Source organism: Balaenoptera acutorostrata, chromosome 7, assembly GCF_949987535.1.
Source record: "Balaenoptera acutorostrata chromosome 7, mBalAcu1.1, whole genome shotgun sequence".
Lineage (NCBI taxonomy): Eukaryota > Metazoa > Chordata > Mammalia > Artiodactyla > Balaenopteridae > Balaenoptera > Balaenoptera acutorostrata.
This window is the reverse complement of record NC_080070.1, coordinates 58739279-58758347: the sequence shown is the minus strand read 5'-3', so window position 1 is coordinate 58758347 and position 19069 is coordinate 58739279. Positions and strand designations below refer to the sequence as shown.

The window sequence follows — 19069 nt, the reverse complement described above, 5'->3', positions numbered from 1 at the left end:
ACGGTCGGTCAGGACAGTAACTTGCTTTTGCCCTTGACACAGGATCTATCCCCAGGGGAACACATCATAAATGACCCTAGGACTGGCAGGTAAGTCCCCAGTGGTTTGGGTTTGCTGCCTTGTGAGGAAGAGGATTAGAAAGGGATTTACAGATCTCGCCTGTCTTCTACCCAGCCCCACCTAAAACTCCTAAGGTAATTAATCCAGGCCTCCTCCTGGAGAAAGGCACCATCATATTAACCCTGTGGTCCGTTGCTACACGCCTCTCCAGTACTCGGCACTGGCTGTGGGGACTGAGGATGGAGAGGTGGTGTGGTACTGCAGGCCAGGACGAAAACCACATGCAGGGGCGATGTGATCTCGGCGTGCTCTTACTGCTTGTATTTTGCTTAATAGTCACGATCTCCCCTGTATTGTGCCTGTTAAGCGTCTTCCCTTCCCTCCTTAGTCTAAGTGGAGGGAATCTGTGGACTGGGTGACAGTGGTGGCCTCACTGTGAAGTGAGTTTGATTGGGTCCCTGTCGCGAGAGGACATCGTCCTCCTCGTCTAGACTTCCATGAAAAATTGACCTGACAAGCGCCTGACTCCAAAGTTTGCCCACCTCTTGGACTTGTGATACTCTTTAGCCGCTGGTGTCTGTATTGCATGTGTGGTATTTGGTTGGAGTGTGCCTCTGTATGCCTGACCCCAGGGATATCACGGAAAAGGGGCGGATCAAGATCGTAAGGGTCCTGCAGGGTGTGTAGGAGTGGAGTGTATCGTCAGGCCATTCAAGATGGCTGCTCCCTTGCTCTCTGTACATCCCCTGCTCGACCAGGCTCTGCTTCTCTCAGGTGACTCTCCAATCCTCTTAATTATAGAGCTTAAATAGTACCTGCCTATGTGTTTGCTCCCTGCCCCAGCTGCTGGTTCCCCTGGTAACTGAGCCAACCTGATGTCAATTCCCCTTATAAATGGTAGCCTCCTTCTCCCCCAAGTTGCAAAGCTTGCTGTCATGTCCTGCCTACCATCTGCTGTAAAACGTGGGATATTGCTCCAGGACCTTTTGCTTAAGATACCCTCTCCAGTAAACCATGGATGTTTCCACCGCTGTCTCCAGGCCATTTCTTTGGTCTCAAGGCTCGCAGGCCTGCAAGGTGCAGCCCAACAGGCATACAGTGTAGTTACTAACTTAAACCTAGCAGAATATGTAAAACCTAAAAGTGGCACAAGGAGTAGAGTGTTAGACGCAATGATAACCACTCACCTCTAGTTGAAATAGTTTTCACACAAATCCCACTGATGAAATGTATATATTAAAAATTTTTTTCACCCCTCTATTTTTCCTTGTGTAAAATTACCTGCAGAGTAACGAAAAACTCTTATTTGTGACAAAGCAGCCGTTTCTGAGTGTTGCGCTCTTGAGTAGGACTGGTGACCTCTTAGGGAACAAACAAGCCTTCCTATGGAATAAATTTATTCTTAATAGCAACTTGACACTTGAAGAATTTGTAGGATAGAAAAATACTCAAGGCTGCAAATAAGACTACTTAAATAAAGGTTGGCTTTTGATTACCTGGAAGGCATAGCTATTAATCCTTTACAAAGCACAGATTTTATTTGTTCATCATGTCCATTGAGGTGACTTTTTTGTGGATGTTTCCATGGAAAATTTTCAGCAGTTCTTTTGATGCCATGTGTTAATTGAAGTCCACATTGATTGCTCTTGATTTCTCGGAATCTTTTATGTCCTGATATGTAAAGGGGGCTCCAAAATTTGTTAATGGGAGAACTTTAGACAACAACCAGACAACAGTCTTCCTGGCTGAGAGGAAGGGCAGTGGAACATGCTGCTGCATTTGCCTCCCAAGCTTACTGTACTTACATGGATTGTATTTAGGGTGTCTTTGGACATTGATCTTCTTCAAGTCAAATAGACAAGAAAAAAAGGCCACAGTCAATAGTAGAGCTGTATTAATTTAAATGTCTTTGTTACTTTTATATTTTTATAGGTCTTAGAAGACCGTCTTCAAAAACCCAAAATGAAGTTCACACTTACACGCTGGTGCTTGACCCTCTTCATCTTTCTGAATGTAAGTGAAACAAAGTTATTTTAAGCTATGTTAATCAAGAATGCTGAAGTAGTATGATTATGATTGGGCATTTGCAAGGGTAGACATTGTTCTCCAGAAACCAAACTATAATTTTCTTTAATGTTTTGTTAACAAATCTCCTCTTAATATTATTCAAGGAAAACTTACTAACATTTCATACATGTTAACTTAATTTTAAGGGAATTTACATTTTGTAATGTTATATGTCAAAGGTTATGGGAATGATTGCTAATGTAGCCCTTCTGTACCTGTTTGAATGAGGATAGTTTATTTTATTATGTAAGACTGTCATGTTATTTTAATCTTCAGATAAAGTACAGTATAATTTGCTAAAAGTAATCCAGTACTTGGAAATGTAGGTACCTTCATGCTGTTCGAAATAAATTTTAAACAAGAATATTGTAGAAACTACTGGAATATTTTATTTCATCTGTAAATGTCTAAGCCTTATGTCATATTCTGTAGATGCAGAAATATTGGTATATCCTATTCATACTGATATTGTTATTCATCTCAAATGAAATCCTATGTGATCAACTATATGTAAATATTTTTAAATTTTATTTCATAAAGTATATAACTAGACATAGAAGAAATGATAAAGTAACTACTAGATAATAAGAAAGTTTGAGTATTATCCAGTCACCATTTTTTGTTTTGTTTTGTTTTTTACAAAGACTATAACTTTTGGTATGTTAAAAAAAAAAAAAAAAAAAAAAAAAAAAAAGTAGGTCACTTTTTTCAAAACTCTTACCTAATTTTAAAATTCAAAGACTGAATTTCATATATTTGCATGAGCATGACAGGTGTCTTATGGTTTGTGGGCATTTTTTTTTTTTACTAGCAAACATGATTGCATAGGGTACTTAAATGGCTTTGTGCTCTCTTCACTAACATAAATTTTGCTTCTGTCTGTGTTTGGATTACCTATTGGATTTGGAGGATTTGTCCATAAAAAATTCGATACACCAGTTTCCTTCTAAAATACTCATTATGTTCCACATTGATGCTCTCTAGAGAAAAGGAAGTTTTTAAATGACGTTGACTTTATTCTAAAATGTCACTTCTTAGATACATTACTAACCACTACCAATATATTTACTGAATTCTACCTATCTGATTTCCAAATGGCCTTTAAAATATCAGTTTGTGTCACCGCATTCCATTAGCCTCATCTACTTTTACCAAAACTACCCACTCACTTTCTCTTCTTACCTGCAGTAATACAATAGGCTTAGAACAGTGCTTGGCACTTAGTGAGTGCTAAAAAGATGGTAGTAATGACAATGACAACAACAATGATGAAGACATAATGCGTCTCAGAAGAACCTACTTTATGTTGTTGTTGTTCACTTAGCCGTATTCCCCTGTTTGTGTTGAGTTTATGATAATATACGGCAGTTTATATAATGCTCAGGTGGAAAGGACACAGGACACCAGGCAGGCATCTGATCCTACCTGGAAGAAGCAGGGCTAACACTTTACAAAGCTCTATTTTATCCTTTGTTATTTTGAAAGGTACGAGTAACTGAAAGCTACAAATAATCTGAACATAGACATTATCATGATTAAGAATGGTGACGTGGAAAGTTGTTTACATCAGCTTGTGGATTCTGGATTCATAGTCCTGTTAGAGCAGTTGTGTCTGGGGCAATCAATAGGAATGTCTCCCTTCAACCCAGTAGCATGGATCCCCACATTCAGTAGGTTTGGACCATTGCTCAAAGTTCTACACAGAACAGCTCTCTACTTGTTCTGTCTCTGTACTTCTAGAAATCACCTGTAACACACAAGGAGGCTGATTGTCTTACATCAAAGCAGGAATTGCTTAAACACATGGCCATTCAAATAGATTGCTTTACTTCTGGACCCCATGATTGGTGTGGATGAAACTTTCTAGAATGTAAGCTCCATGAGGGCAGGGACCTTGCCAGTTTTGTTCACTGCTGAATCTTCAGAACCTAGAACAGTGCCTGGCATGTGGGAGGCACTCAAAGTATTAACTGAAAGAACAGTGATGTTTCGGCTGCGGACTACAGCTGTCAGTGGCAGCTTGGTGGTCGTATGTGTGGCGCCATCTACTGGAACCTTTAGGAGTGACATCGCATATACGGCGGCTAAACTGTTACATAGGACAACAATTAAGAGGTGGTTTTTGTTTGATTTTGGAAGAATCATGCAAGATGGCTTGAATACAAAGCTTTGAATTTCAGTCTTTATTCAGAAAAGCAACATGCCCTTAATGTCTCATTTCTATCTGCATGTGAGCATAAAATTATATATTTACATTCCACAAATACATAGAATAAACATAACACTTATGATAAGTGGAATATTGTTTTTCACATTGCTTGGTGGTTTAATCACTACTGCTTCTATTTTACCTCTTTACTGCTGAAAATTATACCACCTCACTAGCAATTTTTAACTGTATGAAATAATCAGCATAAAGTTAATGATCAATGAACTTTATGAAATTTACATGTTATTTTAAGCAGCAGTAATTCACGATCAGAATTATATAGATGTAATGGCTATCTATTTATATCTACATATATCTGTATGTTATATACATATATAACAGAATGCCTCAATGTATATTTTATTTTCCAAAGAAAATCACTGAAACATTCAGCTACCACTGGAAAAATTGCACCGTCAATGCTCAAACATGACCCAGACCAGGAGCGGCCTCAGATTATTATGGCTCTTCTAAGGACAGAAGTTCTGCTTCCTCATTCCCTCAGTGTTGAAACAATCTCTGCTGGACCAGGTTACAGGAAGTTCACTGGAGTTTTGTTTCAACATTGAAGGAATGATAAGATCGATGCGACTGTCATCTACATGAACTACACCTACTTTGTCAGATGGTCATATCTCCGCTATTACTGGTGTTAAAACTGCATTAAACCAAATAACGTTGTCATTGAAAATACAAGTATAGGGTTTCCACTTGGCTATTCTTGCACATACTGCCTCCCCTTGGGCTCCATGAATTTCCAACTAACACAGGAACATTTAATTGGTTGCTTAGTCCATTTAAAAGTAGAATTCAGAATGTTACTTCTGGAAAGAATGTCAAACTTAAGCAAAGTAGTTCCTAATGTCTAAAATATCTAATAAGTGACAGAAAATATTTATATATAACATCATATTACATCTTCTAATTTGATTTGAAGGTGGTGGGAAAATGACCCAGAAATAATATCAAATGATGATTTTCATATCAACTCAAGATTCTAAGAATAGAGCCACAAAGAATCAAGTAGATGCATAAGCTGAACCAATCATTTGTATCTTATTGTGAGGACACTGTAATCAATTAAAGATCGTGGTTACATGATCTTTAGTCAAATTATTAAAATACACATTCATACAAATGTAGGCTAATAAAATCCAAAAAGAAGCTTTTACATGAAATCTCTTCAAAATACTTTTCCTTACTCCCAAACCATCTCTCAGTTCCTAATGGAATATCTGAGCATTTAATGATAATTCTTTACCTTTCACAGTTTCTGGTGTCTGGAAATATTTATAGTGTTGGTCTTTCTTGCTGGACTGTAAGTTCCACGAGGGCAGGATCTGTGCTTGTTTTACTCAGCACCGTATCCTCAGCATCTAGCTCAATACTTGGCTCATCAAGTTCAATGACTATTTGCTGGCTAACTGATCTTAAAACCAGTGGGAAAGGGGTCATATTACAACATAATGTTGTTCAGCTACATTGGTAAAGGATTTGTACACCTTTAATAATCTTTGTCGGTTCATTAATTTCTTCTGTCACAAATTCTAGAGGCATTAAAATTAGAAATAATCCTAACACTTAGAGTAGTGTCAAATATATTCACAATAACTATTCATCTATAGATATAACAGTAATATTATAACAATAAGTATTCACCCTCTTCTGTTTGCAAGTGATTTCTACTCAGATGACTTGCTGGCACCTCCAAATCTAGTCCAAAAGAGAACTTACCTTCTCCCCTGAGTAAGGTTTTCCTTTCTTAATGTGTTCTCTTTCTCAGGACGCTACCATTTTCTTTTCTAGTCATATAGGCTAAAATATCTGGGCTACTTGACTCTTACTGTTCTCCATTCCTTATATTCAAATATACCTCGGTGCTTTTATTATTTGAGAAAGTGCTGAGTTGCTCTTTCTTGTTCCATCTTAAGGTGATCTATTCCCTGCCTTCAGCTGCCTGGCTGGCCTCCCCAGCACTAATCTATGGACATCTGATGCCTACCACATGAATTTTATTAACATTCTCCTTTCTCAACCTTCACTGATCAAAAAAACTGCAAGACAGCTTTATTTCATCATGTTTTTAAAATATTTGCTAAAATATATTGAGCCCTTCATGTCCCAGACGTTTTGTTCTCACAGGACCCTGTATTATCTGATTTTCCTTGATTTCATATCTTACCCTCAAATATGCTCCCCTCGAGGCAGTATGGTTCCAGTACAGCGTTTCACACATACCATTTCCTTCCCCTGGACTTACCTGCATGCCTTTCCTGCCATCCACAAAGCCTTCCCTCTCCTCTCTGCCTATGCAACGGTACATATACTCAAGGTCTAATTCAAATTCTACCTTGTATCTGTAGTCATTCCCAACTATTCTTGCCCTATGCTCTCTCTCTACTCTGAATTTTTATTGTTGAGTGCTCTGTACAGTTTAGCCTTTAGTGATAGGCTGTCTCATAGGACAGGATACCCTGTCTACACAATGAGATACACTGGAAAACAGTGAGGCTCTACCATGAATATCCTGGGGTATACAGGTCAACTTAATAAAGATGTTTATTTTAGAGACTGTGGAGAATAGAGAAAGGTACATAACACTATTTCTGTTATCAGTACATTGGGGAAACTTCAGTCTTAGAATAATTTAAACAAAATAAGGTCAATTAAAAGTGTTTCAACAGGTGTAATAGAAAGCAAGGAGAATTTCTAACTTCAGAAAAAGTCAATGCAGGCTGAAGCTTGCAAGTCTTCTCCAAAAAACTCTACAGAACATGGATATAAAAAAATCAGATTCAAGCACTACTAAAAACATCAGAGCCACATAAGAAATTAAAATCTATCTAAACACAACTTAAGACAATTTGTCAGACATTCATCTTTTCAGATACATACACACACCCACACAACTTAGATTAATGGGACCTATGATGGTAGTGGAAACTAATAGACTGACAAACCCAATGTCAGTCTGCACTGAAAATTCAAAAGCTCTAAGAGAAATATTTAAGATTTACATTGATTTTCAGCAGTGAAAATGATACCTTGTATAGGTCATCTGCTGATGAAACCAATTTAAAGAGATTAAGGCCAATTACTTAAAGCAGACTATTTCAGAAGAACAGATTTTATTTGTTCTATGGAATAAAGGGGGTAAATTTTTGGCAGTGTGTGCAATCTAAGTACAAACATATCAGCTGAAAGAATCCAACTAAAACGTATTTATTGCACTAATATAGCTACTTTAAATAACATGATTCGTGATTCTTAGGAGTTCCAAACAAAGCAGAGTTGATTTAATATTCATATTTTGGAAATCAGGTTATTTGCTTTGTTTACTTCTAAACTTTACACTGATAAAATTAAAACAATCTTGTAAAAAGGTGCATGAGTTTGTGTGGGTGCTATACATTTTCAAGAGTGAATAGAATGAAGGCAAATAGGAAAATTTTAGGTAGAATTTATACATGAAATGTAAATACACTTTTTAATTATAAAGCAAAAATATTCCACATGGAGGCCATGCATAATTGTTGCTTATAGAAGGAAAAGTAAATGTTTTCATACTTTTTGATTGTTTCATTATGTATTCACCCATCTCTACTCCCCATAAGTAACTCAGTTCCCTTTCTAATACAGCGCCCAATTCCAGTTCTTCCTGCCACTTCCGAGGTCACCCACCCTCCAACAATAGAGCCGGAGCCATTTCTCTACCTTTTAGGAAAGCAGAGGCTGTTGGAGGCACAGCACAGATGCTATGACCGAATGCAAAAGTTACCCCCATACCAAGGAGAAGGTAAAAGGAATGATGTATGTGAATGTGTGTTTCAAACATCAGGAATGCAAAAGTTACCCCCATACCAAGGAGAAGGTAAAAGGAATGACGTATGTGAATGTGTGTTTCAAACATCAGGAATGCAAAAGTTACCCCCATACCAAGGAGAAGGTAAAAAGAAGGATGTATGTGAATGTGTGTTTCAAACATCAAGAATGCAAAAGTTATCCCCATACCAAAGAGAAGGTAAAAAGAAGGATGTGTGTGAATGTGTGTTTCAAACATCAAGAATGCAAAAGTTACCCCCATACCAAGGAGAAGGTAAAAAGAAGGACGTATGTGAGTGTGTGTTTCAAACATCAAGAATGCAAAAGTTACCCCCATTACCAAGGAGAAGGTAAAAGGAATGACGTATGTGAATGTGTGTTTCAAACATCAGGAATGCAAAAGTTACCCCCATACCAAAGAGAAGGTAAAAAGAAGGACGTATGTGAGTGTGTGTTTCAAACATCAAGAATGCAAAAGTTACCCCCATTACCAAGGAGAAGGTAAAAAGAAGGATGTGTGTGAATGTGTGTTTCAAACATGAAGAAAGGCTTATTTTCTTTTGTGGGTGAATATGTGTTGACTAATTTTAATTTAATATGCCAGTAGTTTTAACAGTGGCTTTCATACCGTGGTATGTTTGTGTATTTCATACAGCAGACATGCCTAGTTTCTTTGCTCAAGTTCACCTGACTGCTTTTTGGCTAATATCTGCATTTACGGCAAAATTACTACAATAGCCCAGTATTCACCCATGGCAAGCAGGAACAATATAGGACTAGGTGAGGGAGAGGAAGTAGAGAATGACAGGAAGAGAGTTGGAAAATAGTGGGCAGAGAATCAGCCTGAGGCAGAGCCTATCAAAACTCTGTCCTGCTTGGGTTAATTAGGTAGTATCTTCCCTTACCTGCCAATTGGGTGGCAACTCATGCTAATCCTTCTCCTTTTCTACCCCCAGTTCCCAGAGGAATTAGAAAAAGATATCTCCTAGGCAGACATTGTTGATCTATCACCTTCTCTAGAATGTTCTGTGTGACTGCCCAGATATTCTTAGCGCCAAGCATATTCTGTTAGCTACAGAGGGCCCAGGGGAAAACAAAAGAGAGGATGTGATGACCAGGCATTGCTACATTCATTTAAATTCTCTCCCCTGACCCCTAAAGCACTTGAAAAGACCCAGCAAGATCTTTTACACCCTCCTGTATTCTAAGACAACACTGCTTCCTAAGGGGAAAACTAGTTGAATATACTCTATTTAGGACACATGTTTGCCATCAAACAGTTAAGGTTTTAATTTGTAGTTCCTATTTTTAGCATTTTCCTTCAAACAAAAAAGTGAGTCAATTGAAAGACACATATTCTTCTGTCTGCAATGGTTTCAGCGTTTAAGAACCTGAAAAGGCATCATATGTAACTCTGCCCAAAGAAGAAACCCTTTCTCTGAAGCTAAGTGAAAAAACAGAAACACAAAATTGATATTTTCAGAAACTGAGTGAGTGCAGTCTCCTTCGCTTTGGTCTTAGTCATCTTGGGAGGATGAACTTTTGTGCTACCATCATTATTTAAAACTTTTTTTTTTTTGAGAACTGCCTTCAAAGCCTGAAGCTCATTCTTTTGAATAGCTTTATGTTTTAGGGTAGATTTAATTTTTTTCAAACAAAAAATATTCCTTTATTTGAAATTGAGAATTTACACCAGGCTTCTATGCAATGAAACACCTTAAATGCAGTTATTCTTTCACCTAATCTTCTCCGTCCATCTCCCATACATTTACTACACATTTCCACTTGGCCATTTCACAAGTACAATATTTTCAAATCCCACCGTTAACCTTACTCATAAACTCATCCCTCCTGGATTCTCACTTCTGTATGTGACACCACCAGTGAGCCATTTACTCAGGATTAATATTTATGAGTCATCCTTGTATTTTCCCGTTTTACATCCATACCCCGTTAATTAAATTTCATTAATATTCCTAAATACACTAATAGTGCCTTATTTTAGACATTTAATATCTCTTACCTGGACTGTTACAATAGTCACCCTAGTTTGTCTCTCTTTGTTAATCTTATCCTTAAAAACCCTCTTATTCTCACTAAAATCTAGATTTGTTCGTGTCATTCCCAATGGTTCCACCTTGCCTACAGGAAAAAAAAAACCCCAAACTCCTTAGGATGGCATTTAAGACACCTCATAATCTGACCCCAGCCTCACACTAGTAGCAATAAGAAGGTGTATGAAAAAGTAGATACTTTTACAATTGTACTAAAAGTTTCCCCCTTCAAGAGTAGATTTAATTTTTGAAAGCGGTGAGAAACCACTTGGAGCCAATGTTGAAGAATACATAAAGTGATCAAACTAAGCATTATTTTAGTCAGTAATGGTGTGATTCTAAAGTAATAAGACTGTTTTTATACGTAGCCCATTAACTGGCTGCAAATGCATCTCCTGAACAAGTGCTTCACCCTTGGATTAACAATAGAACTACCTAAGGCAACCACTTTGAAGGTTAATGGTTAGTAGGCTACAAATGTTCCAACGCCTTTTATCCAGGGGTAACATTGCATATACTTTCACAAGAGTTTTTTCATAGCATTTCTGGAGATATTTTAAAGGAAAGATTTTGGAGGAAAGATTCCATACAGATGACAAATATGCCTTTTGAGGAACAAATGGAGAATGTCCTACAAAAAAAAAAAAAAGGAAAGTCCTTGGTACTTGGAAAAGTTAATACCTTTATTTTGTTGCTGCTGCTGCTACTGTTGTTTTAATATTTCCATGTCTAAGTGGAGAGTCCCAGAATAACTGTCTATGCACTGTTAAATCCTGCTGAGAATTCTCCAGTTTTTGACAACTGTAATATAATTTCTTTCTAAATGGCCAGGTCTGTATTGCAACCGTACCTGGGATGGATGGTCCTGCTGGGATGATACACCGGCTGGAGTGCTCGCCCAACAGCACTGCCCAGATTATTTTCCGGACTTTGATGTAGCAGGTAGAGTATTTATTTTTATTTTATATTTTGCTATGAATCTTTTAGCGTTTTTCTAGTTCTGAAAAGAAAATCAGATACAAAATATACTACCAAGTCATATTCTATGCAGTTTAGCACATTCTGAAGAATTTCCATAAATGAAATATTACCCAGTTGTACAAAGATTGCAAGCTGCCCTTATTTTTTAAGTCACATTGCTGATCACTTATGCCCCTTAGTCATAAATTATATTAAATGTTAGCTAAAAATGAAAATTTTATATATTTTAAATATTTAAAATTAAATTTTAATAAAAAATTAATATTTCTAAAACTGAACAGTTTTATTTAAATGTGTAGTTTTTAAAATTTGTCAGTTGTCTCACATTTGATGACTTATGCAAATGCTTGATGTAGAGTTTGTGCGTACTGGGCTGGTAGAACAAGCATAATGGAAATTTGATGTAACCTTGAAAATTATATAAAACTGTCATGTGTAGGGAAGATAAATCAGAAGGTGGTAACTCTAGACATTTACCAGATTTCTGCTCCAACAGTAGATTATTAAAATATGCTCAGTAAATAAGTCCGGTACTATTGAAATGGATTGCACTAACCCAGCTGTGTGCCCAGCCCAACATGAACAGCCAACAGATGTGTGTTAAGTGAATTTGGTGTTACTTTTATAACTAAAGTTAATTAGTAACACGGGAATATTTTCACTGAATATCATTTTTTAACTTTCCAAAACATTTTCATATATAGTATCTCATTTTATACTCACATAATATTTGACATAAAACCACAAGTGAACCCAAGTCTCCTGAGCTCTTACCTATCCCTTTCTTTCTAAGTAAGTGCAACAGTCTTGGAAAACCATTTGAGAAGTAATATTTCTAAATCACTGTACAAACTTATGCAGGTTGAAGTACTTTCAGAACTTTCAAGGGAGAACATCATTTTCCTTCAGGCCTCGGTCTAGCCTCACTGGTGTGGTTAGAAGTTGGGCGGGGATGCTTAGGCAGGAGTACCAGGTGCCAAGTGAAGTGAGAAGCCAGGGGCCGAAGTTATGCATCTTCGTATTGTCATCTATCCAAACAGAACGGAGGTCTGGAATCCAAGATGCTCAGTGGTGAGTGGTCAGGAGCCAAGGCAAAGGGATGTATGAGAAGTAGGTATGAGGTTGTACAACAGCCTCAATCCAGAGATTAGACACTTGGGGCTGGGAAATGGGATTGGATAGCTGCTAGTAGTAAGTGATTCTCAACCTGGCTGAAAAGCTGGGGAGCTTTAAAAAATAATCCTGATCCCTGGTACCACCCCAGATATTCTGATTTAATTAGTTCGGAGTGCAACCTGGACATCAAGATGTTTAAATGTTCTGCTTGTGACTAAACTGTGCAGCCAAGATGAAACTGTGTTAAACAATAAAGTTCAGATAAGAAAGTGGCTGGTACCAGCAAAGCCCAGCCAGTGCACTCAGTAGCTCTTCCAGTAAGAGGCAGAGCACAATATCCGATGAGACTGATACAGGCCATAGAGGAAAGAGGGTCCCCGAGGAATAAAAGGTAGTAGCTGCCCAGCTCCACGAACTGTAGGTATCAGGGCCAGAGAAGTTCCGTTCTAGGAGACTGGATAGAAAATCTGTCCCATTGAAATAAACCTGGGATTAAGATACTTAAAAAGGAATATAATCTTCATTACAAAGGAGATCCTGATGCTGAAAACTAAGTGGGTCCAGCTACAGACACATTGCCTAAGTCCCTGTTAAGGGGTGAGACTTGTTCCTGAGAGTACAGCGAGCCTGAGCCTGCAGGAAGCGTTCAGGTGGCTCTAGATGTTGAAACTAGAGCCACTAGTTGACTGGTGTGGGGACTGAGCTCCCGGAACACAGGTCATTCCACCTCAAGCTCCGTATCTCTTCTAATAAGATGTGGAATAACAGAGCACAGTAACCCCGCCGCACCTCAGTGCTCATCTTCCTCCTCCGTCCTTCAGTGACCTCTAGGGAATGGGGCCAGGGAAGAGAGTCAGAACACCCAATTAGAGGAAGGGGACACCAGGGTCCTGACAAGAGAGGATCTTCTTTGAATTATCTGGTCTGGACCAGAGGTAGCATTTTGAAGAGAAGACTCAGTGTTTGTTTTTTGCTTAAGAGGTTATGGAAAAAATCAACCTTCTCTTTCAGATTTTTCCAAGACTTGTTGGGTCAGACTTTCTACCACATTTCAGGGTTAACCAGCCCATCTGGTTACCCACTCTTATTGTCTGTGAATGACGAGAGGTTATTTCCTGCAGACTGAAAGTGAGGACATCAGTTAAGATGGAAAACAGCAGTCATACAATAAAATTTATGCAAGAAAGTTTCTGGAATCCGGATTAGAGCACTTCGTCTATCCCTGAGACAATGTTTGGGAGATGCTTTTTGTGCTTCCTTCAAGAATGAGATACAAAGTGTGATCCCAGTGAGAAGAGATAATGGAAATGGGATTACAGTGGGGCACTTTTAAAACCAGCTCAGGCCAGCCACTTCTAGGAATTCTCATTTTGTTGGAAGAGTTGGGATGTGAAGAGAGAAAGGGCTTAGTGCTATGCCCTGCTCAGCACTACCTTCCTGTAAATGCTAACTAAATGCTATTTGATAGTAGTCCCCCAGGTCTTTATCGACTGTTCCCAATAAATGATGCTTCATTAATCTTGATCTGACAGCCACATTAGAGGTAACATGAGTGGCACAAAGAGCTGTTCTGCAATCAAAGCTGCAAGGCCAGTTCCAAAGCAGCAGTGGGCTCTTGCCAAAGTGGCTGTAATTATTAACTAAAAGGCAAGTTTGGGGTCACAGAACAGGGATTACCAGGCATAGATCCATCTTTTCAGCCTGATTTTTAGATTCCTCTCAGCTGGGGGACAAATCCACTTTAAAAGAAAGGCAAACCTTAAAAATACCTATATTCAACAAATTTAAATTCTTTAGTATTTTACCATCGACCCAAGCTGTATCTTGAAAATACATACAACAGTTTAATGAAATGAAGAGATTTCACTTTAAACAAAGTGCTTGGTAAAAGACAGGTAGGTAATGAAAGAGTGAATAACAGTATTGAAATTCCAAGGAGGCTGGGAGTCTGAAGGAATATGCTGGAGTATAAAAAGCAAATCCTTATTAGGATGGATTTAAGGGCAGGAGTCAAACACTCAGTCAGCAGTAACGGGACAGAGCCAAGGTGGCCAACACATGGTTGAGGACAATGATTGTCAACCCTGATACCCTTTGGAATCAGTGAGCTTCTTAAAAATGCTGGCGTCTGGCACCTCTTCAGATTAATGGAACACAAATCTCTGGGGACTGGGTTTTGAGCATCTGGAAAAAGCTCCTCGATGTGAATCTAGACGGAAGGAAGCATGCCGCCTCTTCACGGGGCAGTTCAAACTTAGACTATTTTAGAGGGAAGTGCCAATCTCAGAGCACATGCAGGGAGGCTTCAGGCTGTGAGGGGACAGCATGTGTGGTGAGAGTGAATAGCGGTGTTTGGTTTAGAAAGGGAAGTCAGAGTAGACGTAGCCTTCCGTCAGATACTGAAAGATTGGCCAGGTGGAGGATGACAGATTCCTGATAGCTGCAACAGTTAGAACCCGGAAATGCCTAGATCCAGACTTGAGTTAAATCCAAACAAAACAATATTTCCTACAGTGCCGTCCGTGATTGGAAAGGACTTCCTCAGGAGGGACACCCTCTTCCGTAGAACACGTTACCCTATATAGCTGCATAACTTTGTAAAAAACCAAATTATATTCATTTCAATAAAACAAAACTACTTTCTAACAATATGTTAAAGATAAAATGCTGCATTACAAACCACTTTTTTTAAAATTGCAAGTAAGCTTAGAATGGTCGTTGACAAAGCATTAACTGAATCATTGACCAGTTTTCAACATCAATTTTTCCCTGCTGATTAGTGCTGACCCTTTTGGAAGCATTGTTGGTGTCCAGTGGTGATTCTTTAAATAGTTTTTGTCCAATGGCAGTCACAGTAAATTCGCAATTTAAAATTTTTCTACTTAACATTGAAACAGATTTATATTAAGCAATGATGATTCTAATAGGTGCTTTAAAACACCTTTTGTTTGAAAAATGTGTTTTTTCATCCATTTTAAATCATTGTTGGAGTAGACATATTACAAACAAGTCTACAATTTTCAGTTTAAATCTTGTGCTGAGTTTGGTAGTATCTGTTTCATTCATACAATGAAAAATTATGAATTTCACTCTAAAAACTGCCGAAGTTAAAATTATTTTCATACTAGCTCTTAGCATGTTGATTTGACTAACCGCAACTTCTGACAGAAAATTATTTTAAATGTTATCAGATCTAAGTAATATTTCAGCAAAATAAATTTTTTTAACATGAATTGTTTCTTAGCCTTTAAAACAATGGCAAATATTAGTATATGATTCTGATTTCCATATCCTTGTGCTAAAAGAAAAACACCAGAAACCATACATAAAAGGGTTTTCCATAGGTATGATAGCTCTTTGCCTTTGCCAATGAAGAACAATGCTTCAAAAATATTATCCCTATGAAATTATCAAAAATCAAAACTATGTGAGGATTGCAAACACACTGGTAAAATCTCTTTTCATATTTTACCAGTTCAGGATTCTTATATGATCTCTAAGCAATAAACGCATTGGAGAGGTACTTTGGAGAACCAGAAAAAGTCTGAATAACTCAGAATAAGTTTGGCAAAGTAAAATGGAGATAACAATGCTTCACATGACTTTGCTGAAGCTAAATTGAAGCAATGCATATTAAAGCATCCTGTATAATGCAGGATTCGAGGTAGTCTCTATTGACTTGTATTCACGTTCAAGTTCTATAAAGTGATTAACACTTTGGAATGGCTTTTAAGCTTTCATTTATTGTTTTTCCTTCTTGCAATTTTGAGATAGTAAGTTTTGTTTCATTAACAGAAAAAGTTACAAAGTACTGTGAGGAAGACGGGGTTTGGTACACGCACCCTGACAGCAACATATCCTGGTCCAACTATACTATGTGTAACGCTTTCACTCCTGAGAAAATGCAGGTAGGTTCTATTTCAAATTTCAGTATTGGGTGAGAATGCCATCCTCTATGCATGGAAATTTATGCCTAATTGTAAAACACCTGCTACCAAGACGCCAATTTTGTAGAAGGAAATCAGATAATGACCTGTCAATTCTAGGGACTCTATGAAGTGGCACTAGAGAAAATGATGTTTTACTTCTTGGTTGGCATTCAGTCAGTGAGAGTTCTGTGAGCGTGTGGAATCAGGCCATTTATGGCAAGGGGAACGTGTCCACGGAGCAAATGATGGGATTCCCCACAGTGCCAGACATTAGGCAGCATTTCCAGGAACTGCCTTAACATCTCTTCTCCTGGAAGAGTTCCAAAACTACAGATTTCTGCACAAGTCACCAGCTAAGGGTTGTGTCCCCATCCCTGTCCTGAGATGTCTATGACAGTTTTACTATCAAGCCTTGAAGGAACTCTAAGAATGGAGCTTCTCATCAGCCCACTGACACGAGTGTGGCTGTTTAGATTATTTTCAGTGGAAGTCCATTCTAACTTGTTACTTCTTGTGTCTTACTGGCTGTTAAATATTTTTACTATCTTTGCTTAGAAACATTTAAGCCAGTGGGGCGGGGCGGGGGAGTGGGGGGCAGATAGTTACTGCCTTCTTCAGATGCTTCAGAAATCTGAAAAGATCATTAAGTCTACCACCAGCCTCCTCTCCCCACAGAGCTGGGAGAAACCATTGGTCAGCGTTTAGCACACAGGGCATCTCTGCACAGCCCTGGTGGCTGCAAGAGAAACCTATTGTTTCCTTCAAAGATCCTGTATGCTCAGTTATTGCGAAGTTGGAAGCTACACACACATCAGTACTTTTGTTTCCTGTAAAGAAGCTTTATTAGTATAGGAATTTTTCCTTCCATTAAAAACAAAATAAACAACAATTAAAAACAAAGAAGATGAATAGATAGCTTAGAGACCAGTTGACTAGAACATCTCGTCACAGGCACAGGCTGAGGGCACCAAAGCCAGTTACCGCTTCCACAAATTGCTAAGTCACCCCTGAGAGTCAGACACATGCCTACGTCCTAGAGCTATTTATTTAATAAGGTCTGATTGAAATGATATGTCAATGAGTAAGGAATTTCCTGAATGAATGCTGATTATTTTAGAGAAAAGAAATTTAACTCTTTTAACTGAATTGTTAGAAAGAGTGCAGATCCAAATAAACAATTCTCAGTGCTGCCACATTTGACCTCTTCACACACTCTGGCCACATCTGAGAAGGAAATAAAGTATTTTAAGAATAAATACTCCCCTCTAGGCACCTAACATAATGATTGAAATTCTATGCACAAATCTTCCATCTATATACAGGCAAAAAAAAAAAAAAAAGAAGAAATCAACCTAGAATTTATTTTAAAAAAACCAAACACTTCTCAGTCTTAAGAATGATACAAAAATGGCAAATAAATTATGAGCTGTTGATTTAACCTTACACATTTAGACAATTCTATTTCAGAAGCATAAATATTTTTTAAAGTATTCTGGAGGCAACTGAAAGAAAATGAATTAAATCTTATAAAATTTCCTTACAAATAAAATATGCAGAGATAAAAATAAAATAGTGGCATGCCTATATATCCAAATTAAAAACAGTACTTTAAATGGCAAGGGAAAACTATTTAAATATGGTAAACTATTTAAAAGGGAAAACTGTTAGAAAATGCCACACCTGTTTTTGTCTAGTGGTAAAGTTAGAAAAAGAGCCAGAAAATGAATTCCTGGGGAAAAAAGACAGGAGCTGAGTGTTTTCTTGCAAAGATTCCTAAATACCTCCTAAGAAGGGACCTACAAGCTATACTGAAGTTTTCATCAGTTCTAGGTATAAACCAACTTTTCCAGATTTACTATCATTACCTGCAAGGATAAAAAGCACCATTAGCAGAGCAGTATCAACAATGAAACTGGCGAACAATATGTAAATGCCTAGTGAAATGATGCAACTACAATTCGGGACAAGTTGACACGTTCATTTTGAAACTCTAAGGCCTACAAGGCAATATCTGTTTCTGTCTAGCAATAATGCACATAACCAAACAAAGGGCTCTGTTTCGTGAGCCTTTTAAGCAGAATTAGTGCTTCAATCTCAGGCCCTTCACAAGGAAATTGATAAGAATCAAAATGTTCAAGGGTAATGATTTGTACATAAATGGCGCGTTTCTCTCAGGAATTCAAAGAACTCCGTAGAAATTATCCAGCTTATCTACACTGCATTCACATTCATACCAGGACCCAATAAGTTATTGAAAATACCTTAAGTTCCTCCCACAACCCAATAACCTGTTGTGGGAGGGAACTTAACACCAGAAGCCCAGAGATTATGTTGTCCTCCTTTCAAGCCATTGCCCTCTCTGAGTCTCTGTTTTTTTCACCTGCCAAATGGATATTACAGTCTCTTTTTCTCCCAGACAAAAATAGAATACAGGGTGCCCAGCTCTGAAAACAAGTTAGGTGCTTAGAGAGTTCTACCTATCAGTAAATAGAGAAGGAAACGATCCACTATTGTCAGAGGAGTGTCATAGGTCCACCTGCCCCTAAATGTCTCTCCCATTGGCATCATAAACATAAAAGGCAACATTGGAAAATATAACAATGTGGAATAACATAAGAACTTAGATTTAAATGCTTGAGCTATGTCTACTGCTGGTCAAAGTTTATACCTAAGAGGTGCTATTTCTTTTCAATTTGGAACACACATTTTAGTTTGTTGAAAATTAGAGTTAGGGATTCATTGTATTTTTTTTCCATATCGCTATTCAACTGACCCAGCAACATTTATTGAAAAGACCATCCTTTCCCTACTGCCCTGTAGCATCACCATTA

General features: G+C 37.9%; 1 protein-coding gene across 1 annotated transcript in view; it reads left to right on the top strand.

The window, feature by feature from the left end:
* The window catches only part of CALCR (calcitonin receptor), a 138692-nt gene that overhangs the window by 79572 nt on the left and 40051 nt on the right, over positions 1 to 19069 (top strand). Inside the window, exons 2-5 of the mRNA XM_057549492.1 lie at positions 1993 to 2073; positions 7976 to 8132; positions 11044 to 11154; positions 16105 to 16217. Of these exons, the coding sequence (XP_057405475.1) occupies positions 1993 to 2073; positions 7976 to 8132; positions 11044 to 11154; positions 16105 to 16217 (462 nt within the window). The remainder of the gene's footprint in view (positions 1 to 1992; positions 2074 to 7975; positions 8133 to 11043; positions 11155 to 16104; positions 16218 to 19069) is intronic.